The sequence below is a fragment of the Camelina sativa genome, chromosome 3 (assembly GCF_030686135.1).
Source record: "Camelina sativa cultivar CO46 ecotype springtype chromosome 3, ASM3068613v1".
Classification (NCBI taxonomy): domain Eukaryota; kingdom Viridiplantae; phylum Streptophyta; class Magnoliopsida; order Brassicales; family Brassicaceae; genus Camelina; species Camelina sativa.
This window is the reverse complement of record NC_141882.1, coordinates 2925854-2941055: the sequence shown is the minus strand read 5'-3', so window position 1 is coordinate 2941055 and position 15202 is coordinate 2925854. Positions and strand designations below refer to the sequence as shown.

The 15202-nt window shown below is 38.7% G+C and overlaps 5 protein-coding genes across 8 annotated transcripts; 3 read left to right on the top strand and 2 right to left on the bottom strand.

Annotated features, from left to right (window-relative positions):
• Window positions 1–1089: 1089 nt before the first annotated feature.
• LOC104765991 (L-ascorbate peroxidase 1, cytosolic) lies at window positions 1090–3709 on the bottom strand. 3 transcript variants are annotated; one of them, XM_010489790.2, is made up of 9 exons: window positions 3175–3709; window positions 2614–2744; window positions 2339–2513; window positions 2158–2223; window positions 1891–2025; window positions 1717–1796; window positions 1528–1630; window positions 1388–1446; window positions 1090–1308 (listed from the first exon to the last, which is right to left on the bottom strand). In XM_010489790.2, exons 2-9 carry the CDS (start codon window positions 2730–2732, stop codon window positions 1293–1295), a joined length of 753 nt encoding a protein of 250 aa, XP_010488092.1. In that variant the 5' UTR covers window positions 2733–2744; window positions 3175–3709; the 3' UTR covers window positions 1090–1292. The 3 variants fall into 3 exon arrangements, with proteins under 3 accessions (XP_010488092.1, XP_010488099.2, XP_087364263.1); XM_010489797.3 differs by having other exon boundaries at window positions 2994–3268; XM_087508137.1 differs by lacking the exon at window positions 3175–3709 and adding an exon at window positions 2994–3167 and having other exon boundaries at window positions 1236–1446.
• Window positions 3710–4384: 675 nt separating this feature from the next.
• Window positions 4385–6656, top strand: LOC104765981 (mitogen-activated protein kinase 13). The gene is made up of 6 exons (XM_010489780.3): window positions 4385–5159; window positions 5234–5363; window positions 5447–5584; window positions 5662–5994; window positions 6084–6267; window positions 6357–6656. Exons 1-6 carry the CDS (start codon window positions 5017–5019, stop codon window positions 6518–6520), a joined length of 1092 nt encoding a protein of 363 aa, XP_010488082.1. The 5' UTR covers window positions 4385–5016; the 3' UTR covers window positions 6521–6656.
• Window positions 6657–9310: 2654 nt separating this feature from the next.
• Window positions 9311–12407, top strand: LOC104765951 (putative serine/threonine-protein kinase PBL5). Of its 2 annotated transcripts, XR_015595019.1 has the most exons (6): window positions 9333–9790; window positions 10167–10405; window positions 10517–10706; window positions 10989–11380; window positions 11473–11872; window positions 12305–12407. XR_015595019.1 is itself a non-coding variant. In XM_010489748.3 (5 exons), the coding sequence occupies exons 1-5, from the start codon at window positions 9628–9630 to the stop codon at window positions 11779–11781; spliced, it is 1293 nt and encodes a 430-aa protein (XP_010488050.2). In that variant the 5' UTR covers window positions 9311–9627; the 3' UTR covers window positions 11782–12009. The 2 variants fall into 2 exon arrangements, 1 of the variants encoding a protein (XP_010488050.2); XM_010489748.3 differs by lacking the exon at window positions 12305–12407 and having other exon boundaries at window positions 9311–9790; window positions 11473–12009.
• Window positions 12112–13092, top strand: LOC147946537 (uncharacterized). Its single transcript, XM_087508138.1, has 2 exons — window positions 12112–12417; window positions 12531–13092. Exons 1-2 carry the CDS (start codon window positions 12246–12248, stop codon window positions 12866–12868), a joined length of 510 nt encoding a protein of 169 aa, XP_087364264.1. The 5' UTR covers window positions 12112–12245; the 3' UTR covers window positions 12869–13092.
• On the bottom strand, window positions 13026–15139 carry LOC104765960 (uncharacterized). Its single transcript, XM_010489760.3, has 4 exons — window positions 14560–15139; window positions 14080–14482; window positions 13452–13997; window positions 13026–13249 (listed from the first exon to the last, which is right to left on the bottom strand). The coding sequence occupies exons 1-4, from the start codon at window positions 15117–15119 to the stop codon at window positions 13133–13135; spliced, it is 1626 nt and encodes a 541-aa protein (XP_010488062.2). The 5' UTR covers window positions 15120–15139; the 3' UTR covers window positions 13026–13132.
• Between the last annotated feature and the right edge of the window lie 63 nt (window positions 15140–15202).

Sequence of the window (15202 nt, the reverse complement as noted above, 5' to 3'; positions counted from 1 at the left end):
TTTTTTGGTCTCCCTATACAGTCTACATTCTACTTTTAAACAGCTAATTTTTGTCTTTTTAGTATGATGAGTGTTTTGTTCTTTTGAAGCTATAATTGCTTTGATTTCTTTTCTGATAAAGTAAAAGTAAAAAAAAAAAAAAAAAAAAAAAAGAGAGACCCACACGGAATGAAAGAGGAGCTCAGTAAAAACTACAGCCGAATCCAATTTTCCCACACAAAACTTCTAACTCTTAATGGTGTGAATGTGATATACAAAAAGTCACTCCGCTCCACTATTTGACAAAACAAAAAGAGTCACTCCACTCCTTCACATTTAGTTTTGTTGCTCCAATCTCATTCTCATAGTTTCTAAAATATACGATTCGTTGTTCTCATCAGAGTGTTCCAACGGTCCAAGATACGTAAAATTACAAGAATCGAGCTCCAACTAGTTAAATATTACAACCCGATTCCGACATGGACCATGCACGCAAGATTCAAGGGAGTCTAAATTGCAGATTCGGCACATTTAGGATCAAAATAACATAAAAATAGATTAAAACCGGTTTAGAAAAGGTTTCTTAAAAAAAAAAAAAACGGTTTAGAGAAGCACAGAAGAAAGCTAATTCACTTCAAGCTACTCTATTCCATCGGCCGTTACAAAAGCTACAGCCACTTTGGTTATCACACGGATATCATCAGTGATCAGCCGAGCCATCCGTCCCAACCCACGCCAATCTAGAGCATCATCTGAGCTCCTGATCAACATTAATTGAATTTGCCTATTTGGCATCTTCTTTCATGCTGTTGCATTTGGTGATGCCTAAATTCATCAAGTTGAAACTAAATACGCTGAGTGTGTTGCGTTAGACTCGTTTTCTATTTGGTTTACGGTTAAATTAGAACCCTGGTTTATCTTGTGTGAGTTCACCTACATAGGCAAATTATATATACTAATGCTTCTGCGCATCTTCAAACTCGTGAGAGAAGTTGAAAGACTTGCACCTTGTGAAGAACACAGGTGTGAGATTACTTATATCTCATTGTTTTGTGGGCAGAGGCGGGGTACTACACTCTACAGCAGCTTCGAATAATTGAGGCATAAATATGAGAGAAATTAATTTTATTAAAATGTCTAACCAGCAAAAGCGCAACGGATGTGTCAAATCACAACCCACCGAAAACAAGATACGCAAATCCGAGAGTACATTAAGCAATCATATGACAAAGTTCAAATGCAATGCGACCCCTCCGGCCCCCAAACAGAAACAGCCATGAGTCTCAGAGACACACACACCCATACGTCATAGCTTAAGCATCAGCAAACCTGCAACCAACAAATACAAACTCAAATCAAACTGTATTAATATTTACTTTCTAATAAGTCAAAGATTCAAGTTAAGTACCCAAGCTCTGAAAGCTTCAAGTGGGCCTCAGCGTAATCAGCGAAAAAGGCTTCTTCATCCTGTTTACATTGTCACAAGAAACCATGAGTTCTCTTTCTCACTACCAAGTGAAGAACATAGAAAAGAGAGAGGACGCTTACAGCAGCGTATTTCTCGACTAAAGGACGGAAAACAGGATCGTCCAACAGCGCCTTGTCAGAGACAAGTTGAAGAAGGCCTTCCTTCTCACCGCTCAAGAGTTCCCTGGTCATATATACTTTGGTTAATAACCATATCAACCATTGAATACTCATACATAAATTAAGACTCTAAAAACTTGGAATACTCACTTGAAGTAAGAGTTGTCGAAAATTAGAGGGTTTGAAGTCCAGGCACCTTCGAAGCCAGACCTATCCTTGTGGCATCTTCCCTGTGATTTCATAATTTGCAGGCATTCATCACAACTTGTACGATTGGAACCAAAAAAGAACAAAAGTGTTCAAGCAGTTAAGAGAGACACAAACCAGAGTGTGAGCACCAGACAAAGCAACAATGTCCTTGTCAGATAAGCCCATCTGCTTGCTAAAGACATCTCTCAAGTGCTCACAACCCTTTGTAGCATCAGGAAGACGACCCTCTGGAGGTGGCTGGGGCTTGTCCTGAAAGCAAGATATGCATGTTAGTAACACGAAATCATTCTCACAATAGTGAATAGAATAGCCACATTATCCATTAGCCATCTATACAAATAAGCAAACCACATTCTCTCGACTAATTGACCAAAGACTAACCTCTCTTCCAGGGTGGAAAGGAATATCAGGACCACCAGTAACTTCAATGCCCACAACACCAGCAAGCTGAACGACCAATTTCACACCAAAGGAAACCGCGAGTTAGAAACCAAACCCTAGAGTTAACCACCGGGACCACTAACCAAAGAATTTTTTTATTGGTCTGATCTAAATCAAGTACCTGATGGAAGTCAGCAAAAGAGATGGTTGGGAATTGCTCCCTGATGGGTTCCAAAAACCTAAGAGCAACGTGGATACCACTATTGGCTCCGTGAGCTTGCTCAGCATCAAACCTCATTGTTCCAAAGGGACCACCAGTCCTTGAGGCGCAATCGAATGTTCCAGCAGAGTGCCATCTGCAGTTCAGCCAAAAAAAAGATCAGCCATAAGAAGAGTGTTGCACATCATTAAAAACTTAAAGAAACAGGACGCTGATATGATTAGTTAGTTACTTACGCGAGTCGGACCATGATGGGTGCACAGTTCTTCTCAGCGATCATGCCTCTAAGCTTTCTCCTGCACTTCTCAATAGCCTTGAGGTAATCTTCGCTCACGGTTGGGTAGTTCTTCACCATCTTAGCTAAAATCTGGTACAAATACACAGATATATGAGCCCCACTAGTACATATACACACAAATCAAATCCAAAAACAGACGTAATCCAAACAACCTATATGAATCATAAACAACAAGAACCTCTACGAGTGAAAAACCCTAAATCAGTCACTAATAAATAGTAAACTACCAGACGAGTGAGCTAAACTAAAGCCTAATCTCTCATAAAACTGTCATCAAATCACAAAATTAGCCAAGAAACCGAGCAAGATCGAACCAACCACAGAGCTAACGTTACTAAACGCCGAAAGCAGCACCAGATCCATAATCTACTAAGGAAAAACACATCGTTCAACTCAGATCAAGCCAAGCATAACAATGATCTGATCGAATTAAGACGAAAGTGGAAGCAGAAACGATGGATCAGAGAGAGAGAGAGAGAGAGAGACTTTTCGGGTTTACCTTTTTTTGCCGATGAAAGGATAATAAAAAAATCTGAGAAAAAGCGAGTGGCTGGCACAAGTAAGACACGAGTACTTTTTTTAATGAGAGCGTTGAGGAGAGAAAGAAAGGCGAAATGGAAATATATATATAGAGATGGGACTGTTTGTTTCATGTAGAGAGAAGGTTCTAGTAGATCTCTCTATCGATGCCGTTAGATGACGGATATCGTATGGTCAAAATCTGCCATTGTGATCAACGGTTGTGATTCAATACACGAGTTTAAAATGGACGATGGGATCTTAGGGTTGGTGGTATATTAGATGGGAAAAGAATAATTCGGATATAATTGTCAAGGTGCTATTGGAGGAAACATGGCTTCGTGTGACGGACCCACTAACTTGGAAAGACCACAAAAAAAATTCAATAAAAGGAGAGTCGATGTTGAATTTTTTCCAGAGTGAATTGACGAAACTAGGCATTAGAGGACCTGGTGTAGCGAACACGTTGGGCAGTGGTACTTTCGTTATTTCCGACGCTTGCAGGTGTGAACGCGTCTCACGCACAAGAAGATGCCAATTGGAACTAAAAGGAATTTTGTTAAAGTCACAGCGGACGATATTAATTAGGTTTCTCACCCGTTATTATAAACTAGTCATTAACCAATGCGGTTTGATTAGTTTTCTGCGATTAAGTCTGGTATTCGGAATTTTGAATCGGTTATTTAGAAAAGCATTGGTTTATTATAGGTCAAAAATGTCTCTGTTTCCATGGTAAACAAATTCATGACCACACTTTTGCTTTGCTTGTAGAAAGATTCGAGATTTCAGAGTTGTTTACTGGAAGCTGCTCGATGAAATCCTGAACTCATGTTATTAACGCAAGCCAGTAAGGAAGGCAAGCACGTCACTGCACCAAACTAATGCTTCTCTGGTCTGTCTTTTACGAATTGTGAGTTGTATATAGTTCAATGGCAAGCGTGACTTAGTTACTACTAGCAATACTGCCAATACACATCCTTCTACTTCTTCTTCTTCTGCAGCACGTCACCTGCTGGTTCTTGTCAAGTATTTTTTTTGGGTAAAAGTTCTTGTCAAATATGGTCATTGCAGCAGATTTATCTTCCCTAGTGTATATATCTTTCTTCTCTATTCCTCACTTCTATTGTATGGTCTACTTCTTCTGATTTTGCATGCTGGGCATGGTCTTATAATCAACTTCTTTTTTGTAGTTTTGGTAAAGGTTTGGATCATAGCTGAGGAAAATGAAAAAGCGATGTGACAGACCCCTCTAAGGGGAGAAATTGCATTGTTTCCAAGTGTTCACTCCTAAAATGCTGAAGGTAATTGGAAGTCTTCATTGATATTTTTTTTGTGATTCTTGAGTGTGACATTATTAGACACAAGCGAGCTGTGACAATCGAAGGCTTGAATGATATCGAGATTCATTTTGAACTGAGACTTGAGAATAATCTCACTTTGTATGTTTAGCATTTTGTTGTTTGATATTGGATTTCCTAGGGACCCAGTGATCCACAAGGAGAGAGCTTTTTTATAGTATACTCTACTTCTCTTGTAGTCCTTTTGAATTTTTCTTTGATGATGCAGAAGTCAAGTTTAACCTCGAATAATAATAGTTCTCATTCAAAATTCAAAGTTCAACGGATCAAATAAAAAAAGTTTGTCTTTATTTGGTCCACCAAAAGCTAAAGTACCCACTTATTTCTCTCCTCTTGCTCACTGCTTTGCCTTTTTAAAGGCCACAACAGCTACTTCTGAGATATGAAACAGTCCTTTAAAACTTGTTTTCTATTTTGATCTTTAAACTTTGTCTTGATCTGAGAGTTCTTCCAAATTAGAAGAGATGGAGAATACGGAAGATGGAGGAATACCGACATATGATGGTAGATATGTTATGTACAAAGTACTCGGTAACATTTTCGAGCTGTCTTCAAAATACATTCCTCCTATTCAACCCGTCGGTCGAGGTGCCTATGGCATTGTCTGGTAAGTCTTTATCACTTTCAATCACTCTTGTATACAATCTTAATCTCATTTTCTTCCTTTTTTCCTGATTGCAGCTGTGCTACAAACTCTGAGACAAACGAAGAGGTCGCGATAAAGAAGATAGCAAACGCCTTTGACAACAGAGTTGATGCTAAAAGAACCCTCCGAGAGATTAAACTCCTTTGCCACATGGATCATGACAATGTAATCTCTTCTTGACTAATCACAACTTCTTTTGATGAGAACACTCACAGAGTTGACTTATCAGTATTCACAATGATACGCAGGTTATCAAAATGAAAGATATTATCGAGCCACCAGAGAAGGAGAGGTTCGAAGATGTGTATATTGTTTATGAATTGATGGATACTGATTTGCACCAGATCATTAGATCCACTCAAACTCTAACAGACGACCATTGCCAGGTGATGATCAGTGTGACACATTCATAATCATATCTATTTACATAATTTTTGATTTTTTTTTTTTGTTCTGTCTCCAGTACTTCCTTTACCAAATTTTGAGAGGCCTAAAGTACATACACTCTGCAAATGTACTTCACCGCGACCTGAAACCGAGCAACCTGGTTCTAAATACGAACTGTGATCTTAAAATATGTGATTTTGGGCTAGCAAGAACGTCGAATGAGACAGAGATAATGACGGAATATGTTGTGACAAGATGGTACCGTGCACCTGAATTGCTTCTCAACAGCTCGGAATACACAGGAGCTATTGATATTTGGTCTGTTGGTTGCATTTTTATGGAGATACTAAGAAGAGAGACGCTTTTTCCTGGTAAAGATTATGTTCAGCAGCTGAAACTTATCACTGAGGTAAACAAACTGAAACCTGAATCCATCTATTAATCAATTTAACTTGTGTGTGTTAAAAAAACATTTCTCTGTTTTGGTTTATTTGTTAGCTCTTAGGGTCACCAGCTGACTCTGATCTCGATTTCTTGAGAAGTGATAATGCGCGAAAGTACGTGAAACAACTCCCACATGTTCAAAAACAATCATTCAGAGAAAAATTTCCAGACATTTCTCCAGAGGCACTAGATCTTGCTGAAAAGATGCTAGTTTTCGATCCTTCAAAACGCATCACAGGTGTATATATCACGTCGTCTTACTACTTTTGGATGCTATAAGTGGAATGTGAAATACTAACAAGAATGTTTTTATTTGATGTGGATTAGTGGAAGAAGCATTGAAGCAGCCGTATCTGGCAAGTCTCCATGAGATCAACGAAGAACCAACGTGTCCTTCTCCTTTCAGTTTCGACTTCGAGGAGACAGCCTTGGATGAACAAGACATCAAGGAGCTTGTCTGGAGAGAATCTCTACACTTCAAGAATAAGTAACCTCCCGAATTCTCACTATCCCGTTAAGACACAGTTGAAAGCTTATTTTTCTAAGTTGTGGGGAACATGCATGTATTACTTGTTTTGATGATGGTTGGTTGTGCAATGCGAAGAAAGTGCTCACTCTTTCAAACCATTAAGGGATTCCAAATAATTTTATCCCGACCAATCTATACAAAGACCAAGCTAATTCGACCATACTCCGCCTAAATCGATCTAATTTCACCAAATCCATAATCAATTAGCTAAATCATAAACAATGTATATGATACGATAGCCAAATTGAAATTGAACCAAGCAAGTCAACATCAATTTTTTTTTTTTTTAAATATAAATAAACGTGAAAACATCTCTAAAAGAAACCGTATTTGCTTACAAAAGCCAAACACGTCTTAGTTTATGGATGCTGGTTCCAAATAATTAATAAGCAATATCTTTGTTGAACCATACAATTTTCCTATAGATTATGTTCCTTTCTTAGTTAAATAATTTGAGCTGTCAAAACTTAATTCTAATTTAAACTTATCTTCAATCCAATGCTGATTAAAAGTCTGAGATTATATAAATCAAATATTTAACAAAAGGGAATTGACTAGATTTGTTTATGCCCGACCAACACGAAGGAAAATTTATTTGAGTGTATAATAAATTAATGAAATAACGAAATAATATTTCAACTATATATATATCTCATCGACAAGCCATTTTTATGAAAGAAAAAAACACTATTAGACTAACCAATAATATCATTTTGTTTTGACTATGTATAGTGGACAAATGTTTCAATATTGTTGTCATATCAAATCATCAATGGTATTCTGTGTGGCTTAAAGATTTAAAATGCATCAAACTGTATCCACATTCATATGTTACTGAGAATATTGTTGTCAACATTTCCTTCTTTTCTTACGAGAAGAATTATTAAAATGTTAGGGAAGTAGAAAAAAACATACATGATACATGCATGAAGTACAGCTGAATATAATAAACTCTAAATATAAATTTATATAACACTGAAAATTTACATTAAAAATCCACACCAAAAGAAATATGACATTTTTCCAATTAAGAATGCTAAATGCAGAATCAAAGTCAAATACAATAACCAATGTGAAACAAAATACAAATACTAATAGGCAAATGTGGTTAAATGCCTAATCAGACGACGGGCTACCGTGGGCTTGGGGGGTAAACTGAAAATAGAATCAAATCTTTGTTCATTTGTAGTCTTAAAATACTTTTTAGAAATAAACAATGCCTAACGTTTTGTGAGGAATTAAGACAAAAATAAAATTTTATTTCTTTCGAAGTAACAACAACTATTTTTTTCAACATAGCTTTTACTATATTGCCAGCAAAGGATGGCCTGTCAAATTTTCTAAAAGTCTTTTTTACGGCCTAAAAAGTGAAACGTGTTTTTAATACTCCTACATTAATTAACAAAAACAAGACAGGAGTTGTTGTTAATGCAGCCTTATTTTAAGCCTCTTGTAGATAAAAGAAAATAAATAAATTACTAAAATTGAACATTGGTTTCGTGTACACGTGGCGTCAGCAGCTGAAACGCGGTCGCAGTTAATCACTCTGTTTGGGAACCATAAAAACCAAAGAAAAAAAAGAAGAAAAAACATTCAAAAAGACAACAAAGCGCGTGGAGTTAAAAAGGTGGGACCTACAGTGACGTCCTTTATGTTTTTCACACCTCTTTTATTATTAATTTTTTTTTTTAAAACCCAACAAAATTCCAAAACGATGAGTAAATTTGGCTGTCTACTATACCAACGTCACCCCCCGTAAGGTGGCGATTGGTGACAGCTACACAAAAACAAAATAATGTTACTGTCAGGTGCTCTCTATAACCATATAACTAAATAATAATCTCAACATTCAAAAAACCATACTATTCTAGTAATCTATTGTACCTGTCAAACACCGAGTTAAAAAAAAAGAAGTGTTTACATAGATAAAAAGAAGTTTATAAGACTAAAAAATGATAACTTTAGGTTTGGTGTTCAATTGTACAAAAACTACAATCATATCAGAAACATAATTTCTAGGTTTAGAGTATGAAAACTGGTTAAAAAACATGGTCTAATTTCTAATGTATAAGACGACATCAATTCAAATAATCGGTAATATATTGTAGTATGAAGATCTGTCTACTCCGATCACATAAACTTTATACACAAATTCATGGATATATATATATATATATATATATGATAATTGATTAAATTCAGAAGATTAGAAAATTATTAATGATAAATTTGGTAGTATAAAAATGGTATAATCTTATAACAGACTAATCTATCTCAAATATAATCTTGTAATCAAATTCTGTCAAGTGATAATTTATTTTGCTTAAGTTTGGTATAAAATGTTAAGTACAATCAATAGAATAAGATTTGTCAATCTATTTTAAAATCACACGAGTTGATCGCAGTATCAAAAATATTTGTATCAACAGGTGACATAAGCAGGATTTTTGATTGAGGTTTTAAAATCACACATAGCTCCATTAACCAAACGCCACGTCAGAATCGACGGTGCTTAGTAATCGAACCGGCGGAGCGGTAGATGACAAATTAAAAAGTTGACCAAAAAAGCTCCACAAGTGCTCTTCGCCCTTACGTGGCGTCTCATGATACGTTGTCTTCAACAGTAGCCGTACGTTTTAGGAAGTAAAACATTTTGTCCAGACGTGGCCGGTTTTGATTAGACGCGTTTATGGAATGTACCGTGAACTTTGTCGTAGTGGATAACTGTACGTTTTCTCTTATAAAAATATACATACTCTATGCTTTTTTTTTTTGTTATTATAAAAAAGGCGAAGAAATTAAGCTTTCTCTGTTTTGTCACTAAGCTCTCTCTCTCCTTCTTTTTTCGCAAATTCTTCTTTCGTCTTCGACTTTTTTATTTTTTTTATTTTTTTATTTTCTCTTTCACTTCTCTTTGATTGTTTTTTTTTTTTTTTTTTTTTTGAAGTCGTGTTGGGTTTTATCTGGGTTTCTGAATTTTTGGTTCTCAACGAGGAAGGAGGAGGATTAGAGAAGATTTTAAAAGAGGAGAGAAGGGAATTGCTCTTTTGTCTTCTTCAATTTTAATCGATGGGTTGTTTCGGATGCAGTAAGAAACCGACGAGCAAACGATCGGAGTCGGAGACTAACAAAGATACTTTGAGAAATAGGAAAATTGTCGGTGGTGGTGGTGGTGGTACTAGCCTCGCTAAGAGTGATAAACGAGATGATCAGACTCCTCAACCCACTTCTGGTATCCTGCTTCTCTCTCTCTCTCTCTCTCTCTCTTCCACAGCCTCTTCTGTATATGTTGAATTGTTTGGATCGGGGCTCTTATGTTTTAGGTTGTCTGTATCTCTGTTACATTTGGGAGAGAGTTGTTGTTTCATTGAGAATTTGTATGATTTTTCTTTTTCCTGTGTTGCATGTGTACTATTCACACCGTATGAGTGATGTTGGGTTTTTGAATCGAGTTAGGTTTTGTCTTCTCATGGAGGAGAGACAAAGGTCAAAATTGAGTTTTTTTTTTTTGCTTTTGGTATTGATTTGTTTTCTTGCTTTGTCCTGTTTTGGGTTAAGTCACACATGGATATGTAATTAACTTCATCATGTTTATGTGTTTGTTCTAGATTCGACAAAAGTGAGTCCATATCGAGATGTAAACAATGAAGGAGGAGTTGGTAAGGAGGATCAGCTATCACTTGACGTGAAAGGTTTGAATTTGAATGACCAAGTCACTGGGAAGAAAGCTCAGACTTTTACCTTTCAAGAACTTTCGTTAGCTACTGGAAACTTTAGATCGGATTGTTTTCTTGGTGAAGGAGGTTTTGGTAAAGTTTTCAAGGGAACTATAGATAAACTGGATCAGGTACTTGCACTAAGTGCGACAAACAAATCCCTATCTTTTTTTATTTATGATGAATTGGCTGTGTGATTTGTCAGAGTTTTTTGAACGGTTGGCGATACTTCCTTCTGCTAGGTTGTTGCAATCAAGCAACTTGATCGTAATGGTCTTCAAGGAATCAGGGAATTTGTGGTTGAGGTATTGACACTAAGTCTTGCTGACCATCCAAATCTTGTCAAGCTTATCGGGTTTTGTGCTGAGGGTGATCAGAGACTTTTGGTCTACGAGTACATGCCGCTTGGATCTCTTGAAGATCATCTACATGGTATGTTGTAAAACTCAACTTCTGTTACTCTCTTTTTCTCTTTCTGTATTCAAAAAGGATCTATTTCCTTATAAAACCAAAGGATCAATATCTCATGGCCTCTCTGTGAGTGAATTGAGAGTTTTATTGCTTGATTGGGTAGGGAAGGGCTAAACCGAGGATGGAGTCAATCCCTAGCCGGCATAAAGCCTATAACTTTGCTTCTGTATTGTTAAACACTCAACTACCCTCTTTTCTCAAACCGATTATCTAACTTTCAATGTTGTTTTTGACTGTTTCAAGATCTCCCGTCTGGTAAAAAACCTCTTGATTGGAACACCCGGATGAAAATAGCAGCTGGTGCAGCAAGAGGTCTAGAGTATCTGCATGATAGAATGACGCCCCCTGTGATTTACCGAGACCTTAAATGTTCGAATATTTTGCTTGGTGAAGACTATCAACCGAAACTATCTGACTTCGGGTTGGCTAAAGTAGGACCAAGCGGGGATAAAACTCACGTCTCCACAAGGGTTATGGGAACATACGGATACTGTGCTCCTGACTACGCTATGACCGGTCAGCTCACATTTAAATCCGATATTTACAGTTTTGGAGTAGTCCTTCTCGAGCTTATCACTGGAAGGAAAGCAATTGACAATACAAAAACGCGTAAAGATCAGAATTTGGTCGGATGGGTATGTTCTGTATCTTGACCTGAGTCTTACTTATGTAATCTTTACTGAAACAACAAGACTCATATTTTTTGTTTTCACTGTTTCTTTTACAGGCACGACCATTGTTCAAAGACAGGAGGAACTTCCCAAAAATGGTTGATCCGTTGCTTCAGGGACAATACCCGATAAGAGGATTGTACCAAGCACTAGCAATATCAGCAATGTGCGTTCAAGAGCAGCCGAGCATGAGACCAGTGGTATCCGATGTAGTACTGGCTCTCAACTTTTTAGCCTCTTCGAAATATGATCCGAATAGCCCTGGCAGCAGCAGCAGAAAACACCAATCTTTTCACAGAGATAGAGATGATGAAGAGAAAAGACCGGACCTTGTCAAGGAAACCGAATCTGAAGGGTCTTCATAGGAGAGATCCAGTAAGCGAGTGGTAAAAACATTAAAATCCTAGTTTTGGCTTTCACCAAGAAATTGGGGGAATAAATATAAAATCAGCTCAGGTACATTTTTAACATCTCTTCTGGATGTAAATCTTGACTCGGCGTCTTTGTATGTAGAATGTTTTTCTTGTGTAGAAAAAAAAAGAACCATTTGTTTTGGGACATATATATACATATTGAACAAACTTCTTTTGACATAAGTATTGTATACCAATGAATGGCCAAAGTCGTAAATATGTAGAAGATATGAGACTATGATCGATGCAGATCACGTGATGCAACTTTTCCCGCGTGAGCCCGTTAAGGTTTATGCCGTTAAATAGCCAAAACTGATCGAAGAAGGGCTTCACAAATCTCTTCTCTCTTCTCTCTTCTCTCTCTCTCTCTCTCTAATTGGTTTTAGTGATTCTTGGAAGAGAAGTTAGTTACAACAATGGCGGAAAGATCCTTCTCTCAGCTCCCGATCTCTTCTTCTTCTTCTCACATTGGCAGGAGGACGCAAAACTCCCGGAGAGGGATGTTTCCGGTGTCGGATTATTGGATCCACGCAATTCCGGTGATCGTTTTTCTCTGCTTCTTCACCCTCTGGATTTTCTCACACTCAGGTCCGATTCTTTAATCTCTTCTCGCTTTGTTTCTTTTCTATTTGGATCTAAGAAAAGATTTTCCCGAGAAAATAGTGTCAAAAATCTTACTTACTTTGGTTTATGAATCACAGTGAGCGTAGACATGAACGACGGAGAGATAATGTCGATACATCGTCTTGAGAAGTCCATGGCAGCCGTGAGAAACGAGTCTCATGTCAGTTTAGCGATTCTTGCTTCCTCTGCTGTTTCGCCTGCAGCCTCAGGTCTCGTCGTCTCTACCAATCAGAACCTGACAACTCCTCATCACAACGCAACTCAATCTCACAACGCTACCCAATCTCACAACGCAACTCAATCGCACAACGAAGTAAAGCAAGCCACGGTGAACAAAGCAAAACAAGCCACGGTGAACAGAGCAAAACAAGCCACGGTGAACAAAGCAAAGCAAGCCACACCACACGCCGGCTAAACTTTGACCGGAGCTTTGTTTCTTTACGGTGCCAATCTTTTCTTTCAGTCTTAATCCAAACAGTTAACTTTTCTTTTCTAGGGATTGAGATTTTGTTTTTCTTTGTATTTGCTATGAAAGCAAAAGTGTGTTTTGGTTTTGGAGTTCAGATGGTAAAGATTGAAACAAGAGTTTTGCATTTAGGATTGAAAAATGTTGTCAACAATACAGAACGTTTCCAAAAATATGCATGAAGAGATCTTTAGTGAGTACAATATCTGAATGTTACTGCTGTGGATGTTCAAGCTCACTGATCTCTCCATCTGCGCAATTTCCTACCCAAATATACATCGTTTTGTTTCTCCGACTTGGCAATACTCTGCAACAATCCCTCCTTGGTGACTGCAAACATTTAAGATCACGTTCTTTCAAAACCGGTTTATTATTTGAATGCAGCCGGTTATCTTTATCAAATTGACTAATTTCATGGTATTCCAAAAACAAAACGGTTTTCAGTCAATTGAGTAACCAAAAACCAAACCAGTATCACTAAATTACAATGCAAGTTGCTAAATAATGAAGCAACGAGAGGATGTGGACCAACCTTGTGCCACCTGAGGGGATCAGGTCGCTTGAGAACGACGACAGAATCAATCTTTCCAGGGGAATCGAGCCTCCATCGGCAGCCGGGAATACGTCTAGTCTTGTCCAAGATGTAGTATCCAATCACTTGGCGACGTCCTTCGTCATACTTAGCCGAGTTTAAGTAAAACACGAATGGTCTCTGGCACGGATGCCTCGACACAGGTCTCGTGTTAAATGCGTAACCAATGTAGTCGGCTTTGCGGAACCAGTTGAGGAATGTTCTCGACGGCATCTCGAGCTCGCGAGGGGATATGATGCCTCGGATTATCTGGACTACGAATCCCCATGAGACCGAGATGGACCAGAACCGGTTCTGGTCGTAGCAGATGGACTGCTGAAATATGCTGGCTGGGTCAAGAACTGCTGACGACATCAAGTGTCGAAGCGCATGTGCTCGCTTCATCTTCGGGAATATTGGCTGCACAACATCAATGTGGTGAAGCGACACCAGAGGAGCCACCGGGTGTGCACCTAATAGCCCCAATAAGTCCCCATATACATCGTACTGCATACATAGAACCATGTTCTCATCTCATCTGTACCGAAACCAAACCGAAATAACTGAATAAAAGGTTAGTACAAGGCACCTGGTGAAAGCCAGGTTCTTTGGTAAGGGGTACTCCAAGCTCAGTCATACAAGCTTGGATGCGATCATCGCTGCCGTAGAGACCAGGGTACCGTTGGATGCAACGGTCCTGCATCCTCGAGAGCTCGAGTGCTAGAGCGTAGCTAATGGCGAAACCACCACCTCCAAACGCCATTGAGTAAGAGAAGAAGATGTTTTGAACATGAGCCTCCGAGGAGCTACCAACATAGTAGAACTGAGTATGGTCGTACTTTGAGAGGACGTTGACCACATTGTCCACCAAAAACACTGTGTCGTCGTCTCCCATGACGAACCACCGTACACCTTCTTTCCCTAGCCGTAGCGTCTCCGTCACTACTCGAGTTAACCTCACCGCCGATCTGTCCCCAACTGGATGCGTATACCTAAAACATGACTTTTTGATTTGAGCAAGGTTTCTTATAAAACACGTCAGATATTGTAGAGATGAGTAATTTAGTACCTGAAGCGTGAGGTGTCTTCGGAGATTCTGATTTCGGGAAGTGGTTCGTTACGGTAAGTTCGGACTCTCTTGTCAATCCAGACAACGCCACGAGTCTTACCAGGTCGCCACCATGATTTGATGTACTCTTTCCTCGTCTCCCACAGAACTGAAGACGCGGCGATCCCGAAAACGATGTGATCAAGCGTGGTGTTGAACATCCTCGGTCGTTGCGGGTAAAAAGCGGGGACACGTGGAGGTACATCGTCTTCTACTTCCTCCGGAACAACAGAGGAAGTTTTAGTTTGGTCGACAAGGGACAGATGGCTATAGGTAGATGAAGAGGGACGGCAGGTTTTGCGTCCGCCCCCTCCTCCAGTGGTGGAGATGAGAAGCAAAGGGAGGAAGAAGAGGAAGATGAAGAGCCATGGAAGAGGAGACCTGAGGAAGCTTAGATGAGATGTCCGAGAAGCGTTACCGATGTTGTGGTTTTGTGTTTGGTTTCTTGGGTGGTGATGATCTTCTAGAAGCCTGTTCTTAGGATTGCTCAGATTGGTGTTGGAGCTTGAACTGTTTCCCATGGCTAATGGGAAGAGAGGAGAAAGATACTACTTTGTTTTGTTTTTGTTTTTCATAAAGATTTTGTTACATCACTTAAAAATGA